We start from the raw sequence: 14,587 nt of genomic DNA, 5'->3' as shown, positions 1-14,587 counted from the left end.
AGAATCTGAGTATAAAGGTGGGAATGAGCTGGCCAATTGCAGGGAAGCACAGACTGACAGAAATGGGCTGGGAGAGGAGGCGGCACCTACATCAGAAAGGGTGTCTATACTCTGGAACACTCACTTCTGATCTAAGTCAGGAGAGAAGAAATTGGAAGCACCAGATATAATTTGTTACTTGTCTGACTCTGAGTGCAAAAGGAATTGAGAGAAGGGCAAGATCTCTGTGGGGTGGAAGAGTTAGAGAAGTGGAACAATGACTCTGTTCCTTGAGGGGTTAGGGACATATTGGTTCAGAAGACTTGTATTCAAGACCTGGTTCCAGGGCTTGTGAATAGGCCTAAAGCTGGCTGCTTAAACTCTCCGAGTCTCAGATCCTTCACTGGAAACTTCTAAGCATCAGCAGGTTGTAGTAAAGATCAGCTGAGATTATACCCAGTCAAGAGCTACATGAAGGAAGAGGAGTTGATGACGATGATAATGAAGAAGATGCTAATGTCAATGATGATTCTGATGAAGAAAAAGATAACCCATCTTCACCATCATCACCATGGTTACTGTCACCATTGTTTGCTGAATGATACTCAACAGGTGAGGAGACAAGGTGAATGTAAATAAAGAGTAAGAACAGTGAACAGAGAGGACTGTTGAGAGTGGTGGGAATGAAGCTGGATCTGCTTAATAAAGAACCTTGAAGTCATGAGAAAAATGGTGGCACTGGGGGTAGGCAATGACACGGTTGAGAAGATCGCTTTGACAGCTCTGCCAGGTAACTTGTAGTCCGGGAAGAGACGAGGGGCCAAGAGGGCAATTAGAAAACTGTTAGATGGAGACTTCAACCTCACTACCAGGCATAGGCCACAGTGTGAATTGAAGGGACGTATGGCTGTAGCCTATGTGTGATGGGTCTGCTCAGCCCAGGATCAATTTCCACCAAACCATCAACACAGACTCCAGGCCAGCTAGAATGTTTTTTAGGTTTCTTTATCAGGAAGATCGATGCTGCCCAATATCTCCATCACATCATGGGAGCCTTGCAGGTCAGATGAGAATGGAGTTGTGGACTCATACACTCAGTATAAACTGACTGGGTATCTTCTTCGTGTCAGGCTATATGCTGAGAGCCTTCATATGAGATGTGGCAGAGCTGCATACACTCCAGAGGGTTGGATCTAGAGGGCAACTTAGATACGGGGCCACCGGCCACCGAGATGAACCTTCTACCAGTTTGAAGACAATGATAAAAGAACAAAAGGATGAATTTAGTTGAAAGAACTTTGCTTTATTCTGAGATTATAGCTTTCCTACTTTTAAAAAATGTTAACATGACCTTTTTTTTATGAGATAATAGTGATGTAAATAGCAATATTTTTGTTTGTTTTGTTTCTTTAGTTTCTTTTCTTGGCCACCTCTCTTCCCAAAATACAACAACTTACCAAGCAAACAAAGAAGGAGTACTGGGTCACAAAATCCCACAGGTTGAGAACGAATGTCACTGAATGGGGAAACCAAGGCTCAGAGAGCCTGAGTGATTTGTCCAAGGTCACCCATAAAGCTGCTTACTTCCTGTTAACCTCCTGAGGCTTGGCTACAGAGAGAAGCTCCATAGCAGTAGCCTCAAAAGTGTCAAGAATTGCATCCAAGTTAGAATTAACTTTGGGTGCACTCACATTTTTCTGCCAGTAACTGTCTTTGAGAATTGTAGACAAGGATTCTGAAAGTATATCAATATTTTAACCAAATAACTGAAACTCAGGAAATGCCAGATTTTTAATGCTTAGGGAGGAGCTCAAAGGACCTGAAGCGCCACTTACCACCAAGTCCCCAGCACGGGCAGGCTGGGGTGGGCTGAGCCAGCGGGGAATGGGGAAGAGGCAACTGTATGGTCCACCTTGGGTGTCAGGTCTGAGTAGATGAGAAATTAGGGGTATTAATGAAACCCCAATTGTATACTTTACAAAACTGAGAGGGGTGGGGGTGGAAACCTTTGTTGCTGGCCTCTGTGGCTCACACTGTCAGCATTCCCTATCAGGTACACCAGACTTCTTTCCCAGCCCTTACCCAAGAATCTACACCCCTGACATCAGCTTGCACAGCGCAGCTTTCCATACTGAAAATCCATCCCAGCCTGCGGGGCTCAAAGGCCATCAAGAAAGGACTTCAGGAACCTGACTTCTACCCCCCATCATTACAGTGACTGTGAAAAACACCTTCTCCTGAGAAGAAAAAGATTATCACTTGGATTTCTAATTTGTACTGAGAAAGCTTGAGCACCATCATTTAATACCCTTGGTGGACACATGGCTTATTTTCAAAGCTCGGGTATTCTGATGTCCTAAAAACCAAACAAACCCACTGAGATTCATCCGAGGGCCTTGAAAAGGAGGGGAATTTCACTCTTTTCTGCCAAACCGTCTGTATCGGAAGCATGAGAAACCCACAGTAGAAATTACTGGAGTGCTTTAACAAGGCAAAGCCTGGAGTCTCGCAAGGGAGCCCCAGCATCCCTGCCTGGCTTGTGACTTCATCCGTCTGATAATGACTGCATAATGTTGAAGGGAATTATCCTAATTATAGTTTCAGGCTATCATCTATTTATGGAGATATGAACCAACCCATCTTCTCTAAATTAGCAATTAAAGACTGCTTAATATCCTGAAAATCCACAAGAATGTATTCACAATCTGACAATGGACATTTCAAAACACAGGCGATGTCTAAAAGTCGTGGCTATGCTATCATAGGATAGCAATTAGATGTTTATGAATAATTGTCAATTCTAATGAATATCAAGCTGACATGACTAATGAGGATTCCTTGGGGGAAAGAGCAGGAGATACAGAGTTGAAGCTGTCTCCAGTCATAATTCCTCACTGAATCAACTCAACTGATGGGTCACTAGAAGAGAAATGATACTCATGGGGCCTTCTATATCTACTGCCTGCCAGATTTCACTAAGGGATTTTAGGCATACTACTTTAGTGGTTTCTGCATCCGGCTAGATTTTAATAATCTGGAGAGATTTCAAAATTATAAATAGAGATCCATAGCCTCCACCCCACAGAGATTCCAGCTGAGCAGGGCTGGGGAAGAGACCAGGAATGTGCTGTCTAAAATGATCTCAGTGGTTCCAAAGTGGCCATTCCAAAGACCTGCACTTGGCAATCACTTTCATTTGTGAGTTTGTTCCCTACAATAACTCTATAAGGTAGACAAGGGAGATGGGTAATTATTTCCATTTTAGAAGTGAAGTAACCAAGGATACCTTCTGCACCTCCATTTCCCCCCACGTAGAACTGGAAGGAAGGGTACAACTGGCTTACCAAAGTCATCAATGAACAGTGAAGAATGAATACTATGTTGAACATATGATAAGGCACCTGTACATTAATCAGAGCCCTCAAGAAAAGAGAGAAGGTGCTCCTTAGAGAAAAGCACCTGGGGACCAGGTCTGAGGGAAACCTTGGAGGCACTGGGGTCAGGGAGGGAGGGAGAGGGAGGGGAGCCCAGGCCCACCTTGCTCATGGCCTCTGCAATGGCGTCGACCATGCCGCCCACCAGCCCCACTTCACTGGCAGCTTCGTTCAGCGTCACCATGATGTCGTCCACAGCCTCCTTCATGAGCTGGGCGGCCTCCGTGATGGCATCGTGGGTGTGCTGCGCCTGAGGGGGAAAGGGGGAAAGAAAGTGGTGAACTGTCTCCTTTAGCAGAAGAATGGTGCTCGGTCTCTAAGAACCACTTCACGTCTTTTAAGAGTAACCATAAAAAGCAGAATATAAAAACTTCATCCCCATTATGGCGCACAGCAAGGTATCCTATCTTTTTCCTTTATGATGTTATACATTGGTTTTCAAAATAAATGAAAGTCAGAAAAACTAACAGAAAAATATCTCTCTATAATCCCAAGTAAACACAAAACTGCAATATTAAGCAGTGCCTATGACAGGACTAATTTTATATTACTATGTTCAGGGTGGGAGAGAATGCCACAGATCCCCAAATACAACTTGGCATAGTGAATTAAAAAAAGCTAATATACAGTAAGAGAAAAATGTGTTCAATTCAAATACACTTCTCTTCTAAGCTCCCCAGCACAGTATACCGTATTTTCCGGCGTATAAGATGACTGGGCGTATAGAAGATTTTTCTGGGTTAAAAAGTCGTCTTATACTCTGGAAAATACGGTAATTCTCTTTTCACCAATGAGATTGCTTTATGGAAATATAGGTCCGTACAAGAGGCATCAATCTGTAGAAGACCTGACCGGTTTTGGAACTGTCACAAACTGCATCACCATGAGGTTGGAGGAATGAATGAGGGAAGTTCTCTAGGGACAGACACTCTGCAGGCAGCACCCTGTGTGTTCATGAGTTTCCCTACATAGAACCTTGGAGATGCTTTGTAACTGCAGGTGTTTAACCTGAGTGTCAAAAACATAGTAGGAGTGACATACATGACTGCATGAAAGGATGAAACAATGATGGGTGCTGGGCTCTCTGAAATGGCAGCAAGATGATAGGGGCAAGAGCCAAGGTCCTGGCTCCACCGTTAACTAGCTAAGTGGTCCTGAGCTTGGCTCCCTGAGCACAGTGGGAATGATAACAACGCTATGCAGTTGAATTCTGATGAGATCATATGGTGCAGGCACCTTATCATTTCTAGTAAGAGTAGTCTAATTGGGGCCTGTGCCCATAACTGGGAAATCTGACTAATGCCAGGTAGTTAGTGTCAGAACTGTATTGCCCCAGGCACTGCGTGTTGTGGCCGTGGTTGTCCTGGCCCACTCAGGGGGAGGTGGCCCTATCAAAAGGTCCAAGACATCACATCTTTACTTTGGTAGATGAGAAGGTAAACCAGTGAGAGATGGTAAACAACAACTCTTTTGAGTAATTTGCATAAAAGGGAATTCCAAGGAGAGGGTATGATTGAAAAGCCGTGGGAACCAAGAACATATTTCACAACTGCCAAGATCAGATCTGATCACATTTGGTATCCTTGAGGCAACTGTGTCAGATGTAAAGGGTAATTATTGACCATCACTACTCAAATTGCTTTAGAAGATAACGATGAAAAATAACCTTGAGGAACAAAGACTCCTTCACTCTTTACCAGACTAGTGCCCCCTCCCTCTCTCTCTCTCTCTCTCTCTCTCTCTCTCTCTCTCTCTCTCTCTTTCGACTTATGTCCCCATCCCCCTAGCATGGAGTCCTCGCTGCTGCCTGGCTGGCCTTCTCACAGGTCCACTCTCTCACCCTCTGTCTGCAGTGACTGATTCTATTCACCTTTTCCCTCCTCCCATTCATCTACATCCAGGCACCAGACTGTAGAGTGACTGAACCTCAGGTCATTCGAGCCTCAGCCACCGTCTGGCTGCACTGGCAGGAGGGGCTCTTGCTAAGCTCCGTGAATCTGCAGGCCCACCAGAGACAGTACTAAAATGGTGTCTTAAGCCATTGAATTTTAGGATGGCTTGTTTACAGCAATAGCTAACTGGTATGGTCCCTAGGAAGGGCTCCAGTTCACAGTTTCCAAAATTGCTCCCTCGAGCCCCCCAGGGCCCAGCCTGAATACGTATTCTACTCCCAACTCTGATGTTGAACAGTCAACTATTTGGCTGGTCTTGGTTCCAGGTTCCTTGGAGGGAGCCTCCAAGCTCTCAGCATTTCCTGAGTGGTAGGAAGGTCTCTGTCATTCGTGGCGGGCTCCTTGATGGTGAACCCTGGAGGAAGAGTCCAGTCCTGAGCAGAACTGATGGGGTGAGAGAGAAAGGGAGCCTCCCAGGCAGAGGCCACGGCCTGTGCAAAGGCGCAGAGGTGAGAAGGAATGGGGGCTGGGCAGATGAGGTGGAGCACCACGTGTAAAGTGCCTGGCACACGGCTCCTGCCGCCTTCTGTTACCGCTCAGCCACTCCAGTTGGTCTCTCCAACTGGACCGTGTGCTCCGGGCAGACAGTTTACTCTGCTTCTCTTTGGAAGCACAGTGTTCACAGGAGATGAAGGGCCTGGTGGGGTCACCAGGTGGGGCTAAGTAACTGATAGTTTTATATTCAGAGAAGTTTTACAAGGAGAACCTTCACAGGCTGCTGGTGCAAAGCTCTCTGGAGAGGCTCATTTAAAGAGAAATGAAACCATCTGTTTTTAGCTGTGAGGTAGAGACGTGGCTTAGGGGAAGTCAGAACAGGACTGGCCCTCCCTTCCCAGCCCTGAGCCACCGACTGCACTCACTCAGGCCATAATGACATGCTCTAGCTTCTGACTGGACCAAGAACACTGACGACATTCACGTAGATGCTGGCAAGATGCCAAGGGCTCTCGTGTCCTTTATACAACACAAGGGCCAACCTGTAGGCCCAATGCAACTTTCGTACCAGTTTAAAATCTATGTTCTTGTGTCTGGGGTCAGATGTTTTAGTATTTTACCGTGGGGAGCCAGGAACAATAAATGTCAAACCACATAACAGCAGCAATGGCGAGGACAGCATAGCATTCAGGGGGCCTCCCGGCTGCTGTGCTCATCTCCTCTAACCCTCACTACCCCCTGGAAGGCAGGACTCGACGGCATCCCTGCCAGGGAACACTGACAGTCACAGTCTGGCAATGCGAGCTTATACCCTAGAGCTTAGAGACCTGGTGCATGACAACTGGAACTGACCAGCTGGCTATTTGCTGAACTTGTATGTCACAGGTCAAAAGGAAGATGAGCAGATGGCTAGATCAGATCAAACTTCTCAGGGCTACTGGAAAAATGAATCTTAATGGAGGGAATATGCCATCTCCAAGAGGGAGGTTGCAGCCTGTTCCCCCAAACAGGGGGCTTTTAAACAAGGCAAAGTCACCCAGGTGCATATGACCCAGGCAAGGGGTCTCCGGCCCTGCCACCACTCCTCGAAGCTGGCTGGGTCGCCCTCCCTCAGTGCCCTCCTCTGCATTCCAGCATCAACCTGGCCTGGGCTCTCTCAGGTCGACCTGCCATTGTGGGCTCCACACATGCCATGAACTTGTTGCCAGTTCATAGTTTCCAAATTTGCTCCCTAGAGCTCCCGAGCGTCCAGCCTGAATATGTGTTCCAACCCCAACTCCGATGTTGAACAGTAAAATGTTTGGCTGGTCTCTGTACCGGTTTCTCAGAGGGAGCCTCCAAGCCCTCAGCATTTCCTGAGTGGTAGGAGGGTCTCTGTCATTTGTGGTGGGCTCCTCAGATCACACATTAGTTTATGCTAACAAGGTGACTCATTAAATGAGAGAGAAGAATCCTAAGAAGAGGCCCCTAAGTAGTTTTAAGATAGGGGCTGGCCATGCTGGAAAGATCAACCATGTGATTAGAGGGTTGGGACTTTGAGCAACATAATATTAGCCTGACCTCTATCGGACCTCTAGGGAGATGAGAGGACTAGAGATGGAGTCACTGATCATACGACTGAACTCACTCCACCAAGCCTATGGCATGAAATCCCAGTAGCAGCTATGGACGGTGAAGGCAGAGTGAGCTTCCCCGGTTGGTGATGCACATCAGTATGCTGGCAAGGTGACATCTGAGGACATGGGAGCTTCATGTGTGGGACCCTTCTGGCCCTCCTTCTCTTCTTTTGGCTGCTTTTCATCTTTTATAATAAAGCTGCTTTTTAAGTGGAGCCATTTCCTGAGTGCTATGAATCATCTTAGCAAATTATAGAACCTCCTGAGAACTCCTGAGTTTGTAGCCAGTGGGTCAGCATGAGAGTGGCCTAGGAACCCTGGAGCTGTGGCTCTGTCTGCATTGAGGTGAGTCTAGCAGGATCCTGTGCCCTTAACCTGGGAAATCTGACCTAATGCCAGGTAGTTCCATCAGAATCACATTGCATCCAGGCACTGGGTCCACCCAGGCAGTGGCCATGGCTGCCCTGACTCTCCTGAGGGAGAGATGACCCTTCCAAAAGGCCTAAGAAATTGCATTGTAACTTAGGGAGGAAGAAGGTAAGAAGCCAGGAAGAGATGGTAAATCTTTCGAGGGATTAAATAAATGAAAGAGAAGCATCCTAAGAAGAGGCTGTGTGAGCCAGAGGAACTGGCCCTGTCTGCAGAATCAAAAAGCCATGGGAATGCAGAAGAGTTCTTAAATAGGACATCTGACAGATGTGAAATATTCAGATCATGATGGTTATCCTTGAGGCAACGGTGTCAGGATGACCAGCTCTCTCTCTTAGGGATGCAAAGAAGAAACTGGTCAGTCAGGTGATTTCATGGCACAGAGATGGTAAAGCACAAATGTGCGGATCTCAACTTTGGGAGGACAAAAACAACTAGCAACTAGAACTGCCCAACCATGGACAGGCTGTGTATTTGCTGAGTGCTGGAGGCAGAGCTGCAGGGACCCTTCAAGGAGGTTGTGGGAGGGAATCTGGGCGGCGGGTCGGGGTGGGGAGCGGGGGGCGGGGGCTTGGCGTGAGTACACCGGGCTCTGTGGGGTGAGGTTACACAGCAATGCCTTGTAATCACATCATTCATTTACATCAGGCTCTGGGGCAGCCACCTTTTTTTAAAACACATAATGTTTCAGGCGCATTATCTCATGTAATCTCTACAACTACCCTAGAGAGACACGCATTATTAAATCCATTATTTAGATGAGGAAACAAAGAAATGAAGTAATTTGCTAGCAAGAGACAGAGCTGGGATTTGAATCCAATTATGTCAGAACCCAGAGCCAGTGCTATTTTTCACCATATCCAAGCTACTGATAACTATTTAACCACATTTCCTCTGCAAACAGAGACATGCATATACACATACATATAACATATAACACAGACATATACATACACACACATCACCTAACATATAGTAAATATTTGTCCAAAGACTGGCTCCTGGGGTAATTACGTCTATGCATCGGGCCTCTTAGGAAAGTGCCTAAAAGCCAACTTGAAGTGTCCTAGGCATCCTTTGTGACAAACCTGCCAGGGTTTGCAGACAAAGCACAGGTTGAATGACATCACTGAGGTGACAGACATAAACACCTGTCTTTACTCATCTTAGCTCATCATCCAATGCTTCAGGTCATTAACTGGAAAGTATTCTACTCTGGCCCCCAGCCATTTCTAAGCAGATGTCATTGTAAAGCTTACAGTGCTGACTATAAATGCTCTCAAACGAGAGGTTCCCTCGTATAAATGAAATTCCATGAGTTCTGAACTTGCAGTCCAAGCTGATGTGCTAATGATCTTAAAGATCCAGAACACTCCTGGTGTGAATTATTCTGCTGAGAATGAACTCTCCAGGTAGGAGTGGAGAGGCATGGCAGCAAACAGTCCTGGATAAAAGACAACCCAGAACTGGGTCTTGAAGGTGAGTCCTGGCTCCTGCAGTTTGGGGAGGCTGCAAAGGGGGTTGGCCCGGCTCTGGGGCACCTACCACTCACTAATCCCCCACAATCAAAAGGGTGTTCTTGTTGCTCTAGCCTGCGGCTTCAGCAACTGGACTTATTTTTTCAGAAGGCTCAGAACAACATGAGGGCAGTGGCTGACTCTTAATATTTTTATTTTATTTTTTAAAAAATGTATTTTTATTGATTTCAGAAAGGATGGGATAGGGAGAGAGATATAGAAACATCAATGATGAGAGAGAATCATTGACCAGCTGCCTCCTGCACTCCTGCAACCCAGGCATGTGCCCTGACTGGGAATCGAACTATGACCTCCTGGTTCATAGGTTGACCCTCAACCACTGAGCCACGCTGGCCAGGCAAGACTCTTAATATTTTTAGCATTCCCAGAATTCGGTTCTTAATAGGTGCCAGATACATGAATGAAAAACTGAATAAAGACTAAGACATTATTCATGCGTCTACCAGAATGGTGTTCCTAAGCTATGAAGGGGCTGTGTCATTCCCTGCTGCTCACCACAAAGCCCCACTCCTCCGAGTAGAGGAGGAAGGCTGTCACAACACAGCCCAGTCTACCCTCCCACCCAGTTGCCCCACACTCTGCATGCCCCACCGTGTCAGATTGCACGCTATTTCCTAAAGCCATCAGAATTCTTTTACAACCCCATCCAGGCCCTTGCATACGCGCCTCCCTCCTTTGAACACTCCCTCCCTCATATGCGCCGGGGAATTTCCTTTTTTGAGACCAACCAGCCCCATGTCCCCACTTTCCTACAATTGTACCTGCCCTCTCTCTAGCCTTTGTTTTGAGCAGAGCCGGCCTGTTACCCTCAGGGCACAGGCTCAGTCCTGAGGCTGCCTCCACCTCTCGTGACCTCGGACACCTTACCTCAGCACTCTCCGTCTCCCTTTCCATATGAATGGGAACCTTCCTGCTTCATAGAACATTTATGAATAAATAAGATGAGGATATAAGATGTAATAGGTGACAGTGGGCATTCAATCACTGTTAGCTCTGATTACTATTTTACAAGTCTCTCTCTTTTTCAAATATTTTATTTTTCTATTGATTCCAAAGAGAGGAAGGAAGTGGGGGGGGGGAGGGGAGGGGGGTTTGAAGAGAAGGAAAGAGAGAGAGGTTCCACTTGCAAATGAGTAAGGGAGATTTTCATATTACACTACTGCCTCTGAGGCAAAAGCAACACATGCCATGGGTGACCTCAAACCAGGGTTCGCACTGAACTTGAGTGCCAGGAATGGAAACAACATCTACTGGGAAACAACAGAGCCTTGCTCTGTGGAAGCTGGTGTCAGCACTGAGCAGGCGCTGGCGGTATTACAGTTATTCCTGTAGGAACCGCATTAATACGACTTTCTTTCCCAGGGACGCTGCCTACACAACTTACAAATATGCATTAAACATGTATAGTTCTTGTTTTTCCTCTTAAAGATCCCCTAGAAGGCCAATAGAAGATTACTTCCCACCTCTGAGTGGGAAGTCAAATGCCACCAACTAGGAACTGGAGGTGTTTTCCCCGGAAAGATGCAATACAGAGGAACACAATGGCTTCTCAGTGGCCCGGAGTCCCCGGAACCCTGATCTGTACCTTGGGGTTCCCTCCACCTTCTTTGGCTGCGTACAGCATCTGCAGGGCAGACTCTGCGAGCGTTTTGGTCTGGTCCAGCACCGTCATCTGCTGCTGATGGTCCAGAATCTTGGAGGCCACACCAACCGCTGCTAAGATCAAGGGCTCGAAGTAGCTGGCCAGCTGCGTCACCTTTCAAGACAAAAGGGCCACAGATGCATCGTGTAAATACATGTGTCTCCTTTTGGGGCCCCACTGGTGGGGCGGGGGCTGGGACAGGGATGGGATGACTCACAGGGAGAGGCAGATCTGCTGAGCTTTAGTTTTTTTTTTTCCTTCTATTATGCAATCCAGTATCATTAATTATAGTTACCATGTTATACTCAGATCCTCAGATCTTATTCATTCATTGCTCAGTTTTATTTTTGAAAGCACTTGCTGATCACAGACTCTTGCTCGGGTTTTCCTTCCTCTGGGAGCGCTCTGTCTCTCATCATGGCAGGAGTGCTAGGAAATCCTTTCTGAGATCCAGAGTTAGGGGTGAGAATTTTACCCACGAAGCAATGGAACCAGGTGGGTACAACTCAGTCCACGGCTCCTCTGGACCGATGGCCCCTGCGCTGCCTTTGTCCAGACTCCCTCTTAGAAAGTCAGATGGGCCACAGATGCATCATGGAAATACCAAAGGGCCAAGAGTAAAATGTGTAACTCAATGAGGCAAATAGATGATGCTTTTGATGCCAGCCACGGACCAGGGAATTAACCTTCCTCACTAACAGATCGGCAGAGACAGGATGTTGCCCTAGAAGTCTAAAAATATTTTCTGATGAAATTCCTGCTGGAATAAAATATAACTGCCGAGTCTGGCTTCTCTGCCTCGTGGTTTCCCCTCGGCATGCACACGGGTGGCGGCTCCCGCCTCGGGGTGGTCCCTTCACCTCGCAAACCCCTGCCCACAGGTGGATGAGCCCCTCTCTTACTATCAAGGAACTCCACTGAGAAATAAGACTTGCCACACTGGAAAAGGTAGAGAGACTGACCATTTTAAATCTCAAAAACCTCTCCTTACAACACCAGCAGCAAGCTTACTAGGCTCTTAAACTGTCCTGTAATTTAAAAAAGCAAGAATATTGATTTCCTAAAATCGATACCCACGGGTACGGTTCTGGCTCCTGGATTTCTGATGTGCGCGTCGATACCGACGGTTGCACTGATGAATGCGAGGAAGCCCGTAGGTTGTTAAAAATCCAATTTCTGCCCTCTGTCTGCTGAGGCACGGGCTGCTCGATGAGCCAACTATCCTTGAAGGATGTGCAAAATGAACTCCAAACAGGCCAAGCAGGATTCACCACTTACAACAACGCAGGTGGGAGGGCCCTCAGAGGTGGCCACGAAAGGAGGCTGGAGTTTTCCAGAGTGAAGCGTGCACGTTTGCTTTGCTTTCTCAGGTGTGAAAACAGACACTATGGTTGCGGCCATGGAGGAACAATGTACCCCAACACTCATGAGAATGTGGCCGGCCAGCCAGGGACAAAAGGTGGGTGGCAGACACCAGGCCAGGAATGTCCACTTCCGTTCTGGTTTATCTCAGCCAAGGTCAAGAGCCACAGGTGACTATAAATGCCTCATGGGCTGAGAAGTCTGACCACAGCCAGAATCATTTCCCTGCAGTTTTGGCCAACTCCAGGTGAAAACGGACCCCGAAGGGGGAATTTTTGGAGACGATGCCGCCGAGAGGGAGGTTGAGGGCTATTTCCTGCCGTTTAAGACAGCACGGACCCAGGCACAATAGCTAGCACTAGGATTTTGGGAACAAAAACAAATCAATACTCCCCCCCCGCCACCTCTCTCTCATGAGCATTCCCAGCAGGCTCCCCTGGGTGCGCATTACCTTATGTCCGAGCTGAGCTGCTTCTCCCCGAGCCGCTGTGGCGATGGGATCAATAAGGTGCCCGATTTCCTGGACCACTGAAGTCAGCTGCTCCTGCAGGGCCTGAGAGGAGAGAGAGCTGTCAAGGTCACCCCACAGCGGTTCCTCCCCATGGCACCGATTTAGAAAGGCCCCTGTGAATGACAAGGGGGGCCACAAGAAATGGACCTCGAAATGCCTGGGCGTGCCATCAAGCTGCTGCTCTACCTCCCCTTCCCAGGCGCCCTCAGCTCCTCTGGGCTAGGAACCCCCTCTCTTAGGAACCCCTCTCCAAGCGGCACCGTGAGTGACATAGGCAGGCCTGCGGAACACTGTTCCTACAGGCTTCTCACTCCCACCAGCCGCAGTGACAACGGATGCCACTGGTGCCTTTACACTGGGTTATGCCGCATAATTACTGGAAATGTGCATGAGCCATGGCTTTCTCAGAAGAGAAGACAACTTTGTCCACACGGAGAGAGCTAACAGTGGGGTCTGAGGGACCACCCAGGTCGTTGTGCCCTCAAGGGGGTAGGAGAGAGGAGGGTGATGTCAACATGACACCACCTCTCTGAAGCAGGACTATTTCTCAAAGGCCGCACTGTGCAAATGCCAGGGCAGATGCCCACCGAGCACACAGCTCAGGCTTTCAGTTCACTGAATTTGGTGATGTGGACACAGTAACTGAAAATGGCATTCTCGAGGCATTTCTTCTCTGGTTGGAGAGAGGGTTGAATCTCTCCATCCCAGAGAATTGAACTCATGCTGGAAAAAGACAGGGCAAGCTATCTAGGTGATGCTGGAGTGCGAGGGGGAGGGGGATTCAAAGGTGGAGATTGCTAGCTGGTAGCGGGAGAGATCAGGTCCTTCTCTAGGAATCTTCACAGGAACTTTGCTGGATAGAGTCAGGGTTTAATCCATTATAACACTGGAGGGTTTAGGTTTGCACACAGCAGCATGGAATGGGTGCAACGCATGGCCAGGTAACTGTCCTGCTCCTCGGAAATGAGACTTAGCACTTTCCCACTGAACATGCTGCATGCGGGCTGGTGGCTCTGGGCAGAGTGCAGTCAGCGAGGGGAGCAGCCTACCATGCAAACTTGAAAACAAAATCGTGGGGGGAAAAAGAAAAAGAAATGGAGGAGAGGAGGAGAGAAAACTCCAAATTTTCCAAGGTTTATTTAGCTAATTATTTATCTTCTCACTTATGTGACTATGGTCAAGAGTGCAAGAATATTCCAACAATGTTGTCTTGCTAAAGAAAACATGGTGTAAGTAGGGAGCGCATGCAGCTACAGGGGAGGATGTTCTTCCCCGGGAGGAAGACGGAGGATGTGCATGGCGGGATGGGAAAAGGGTGGGGCCTGAGGGGGCTTCTGAGGGACTGGTCCCCTTTGTTTCTTGGTCAGGATGCTGGTTAAAGGTGTGCTGAGCTGGTGATGATCCATGTGGCTGCACACTTATACCTTTCTGTATGCATATTCTACTTGAATTAGCACATTAACAATACTTCTAACATTCTGTGCAGAATGAGAACACTCATTCCTTCTTTCTTTTCTTGGAATGGGGGGGCGGGGGGCGGTCACGTGAAGCTGAGGTGAAACAGCTCTAGTAATAAAATGAGCAACATCATCTCTGGGCCCACTCATTGAAGACAGGGGCCAAAGTGCCTTGTTGATGAATTCAGGGGCAGTCAGAGAAACATCAGGAATGAGACCATACATATGTATT

General features: G+C 47.7%; 1 protein-coding gene across 1 annotated transcript in view; it reads right to left on the bottom strand.

The window, feature by feature from the left end:
* The window catches only part of TLN2 (talin 2), a 410,048-nt gene that overhangs the window by 61,591 nt on the left and 333,870 nt on the right, over window positions 1-14,587 (bottom strand). The window contains 3 exon segments of the mRNA XM_079767908.1: window positions 3,517-3,663; window positions 10,969-11,139; window positions 12,839-12,940. Of these exon segments, the coding sequence (XP_079624034.1) occupies window positions 3,517-3,663; window positions 10,969-11,139; window positions 12,839-12,940 (420 nt within the window).

The sequence above is a fragment of the Cnephaeus nilssonii genome, assembly GCF_951640355.1.
Source record: "Cnephaeus nilssonii genome assembly, chromosome: 4".
Classification (NCBI taxonomy): Eukaryota; Metazoa; Chordata; class Mammalia; order Chiroptera; family Vespertilionidae; genus Cnephaeus; species Cnephaeus nilssonii.
The sequence above is the reverse complement of the archived record's forward strand: the minus strand, read 5'-3'. Positions and strand labels throughout refer to the sequence as shown.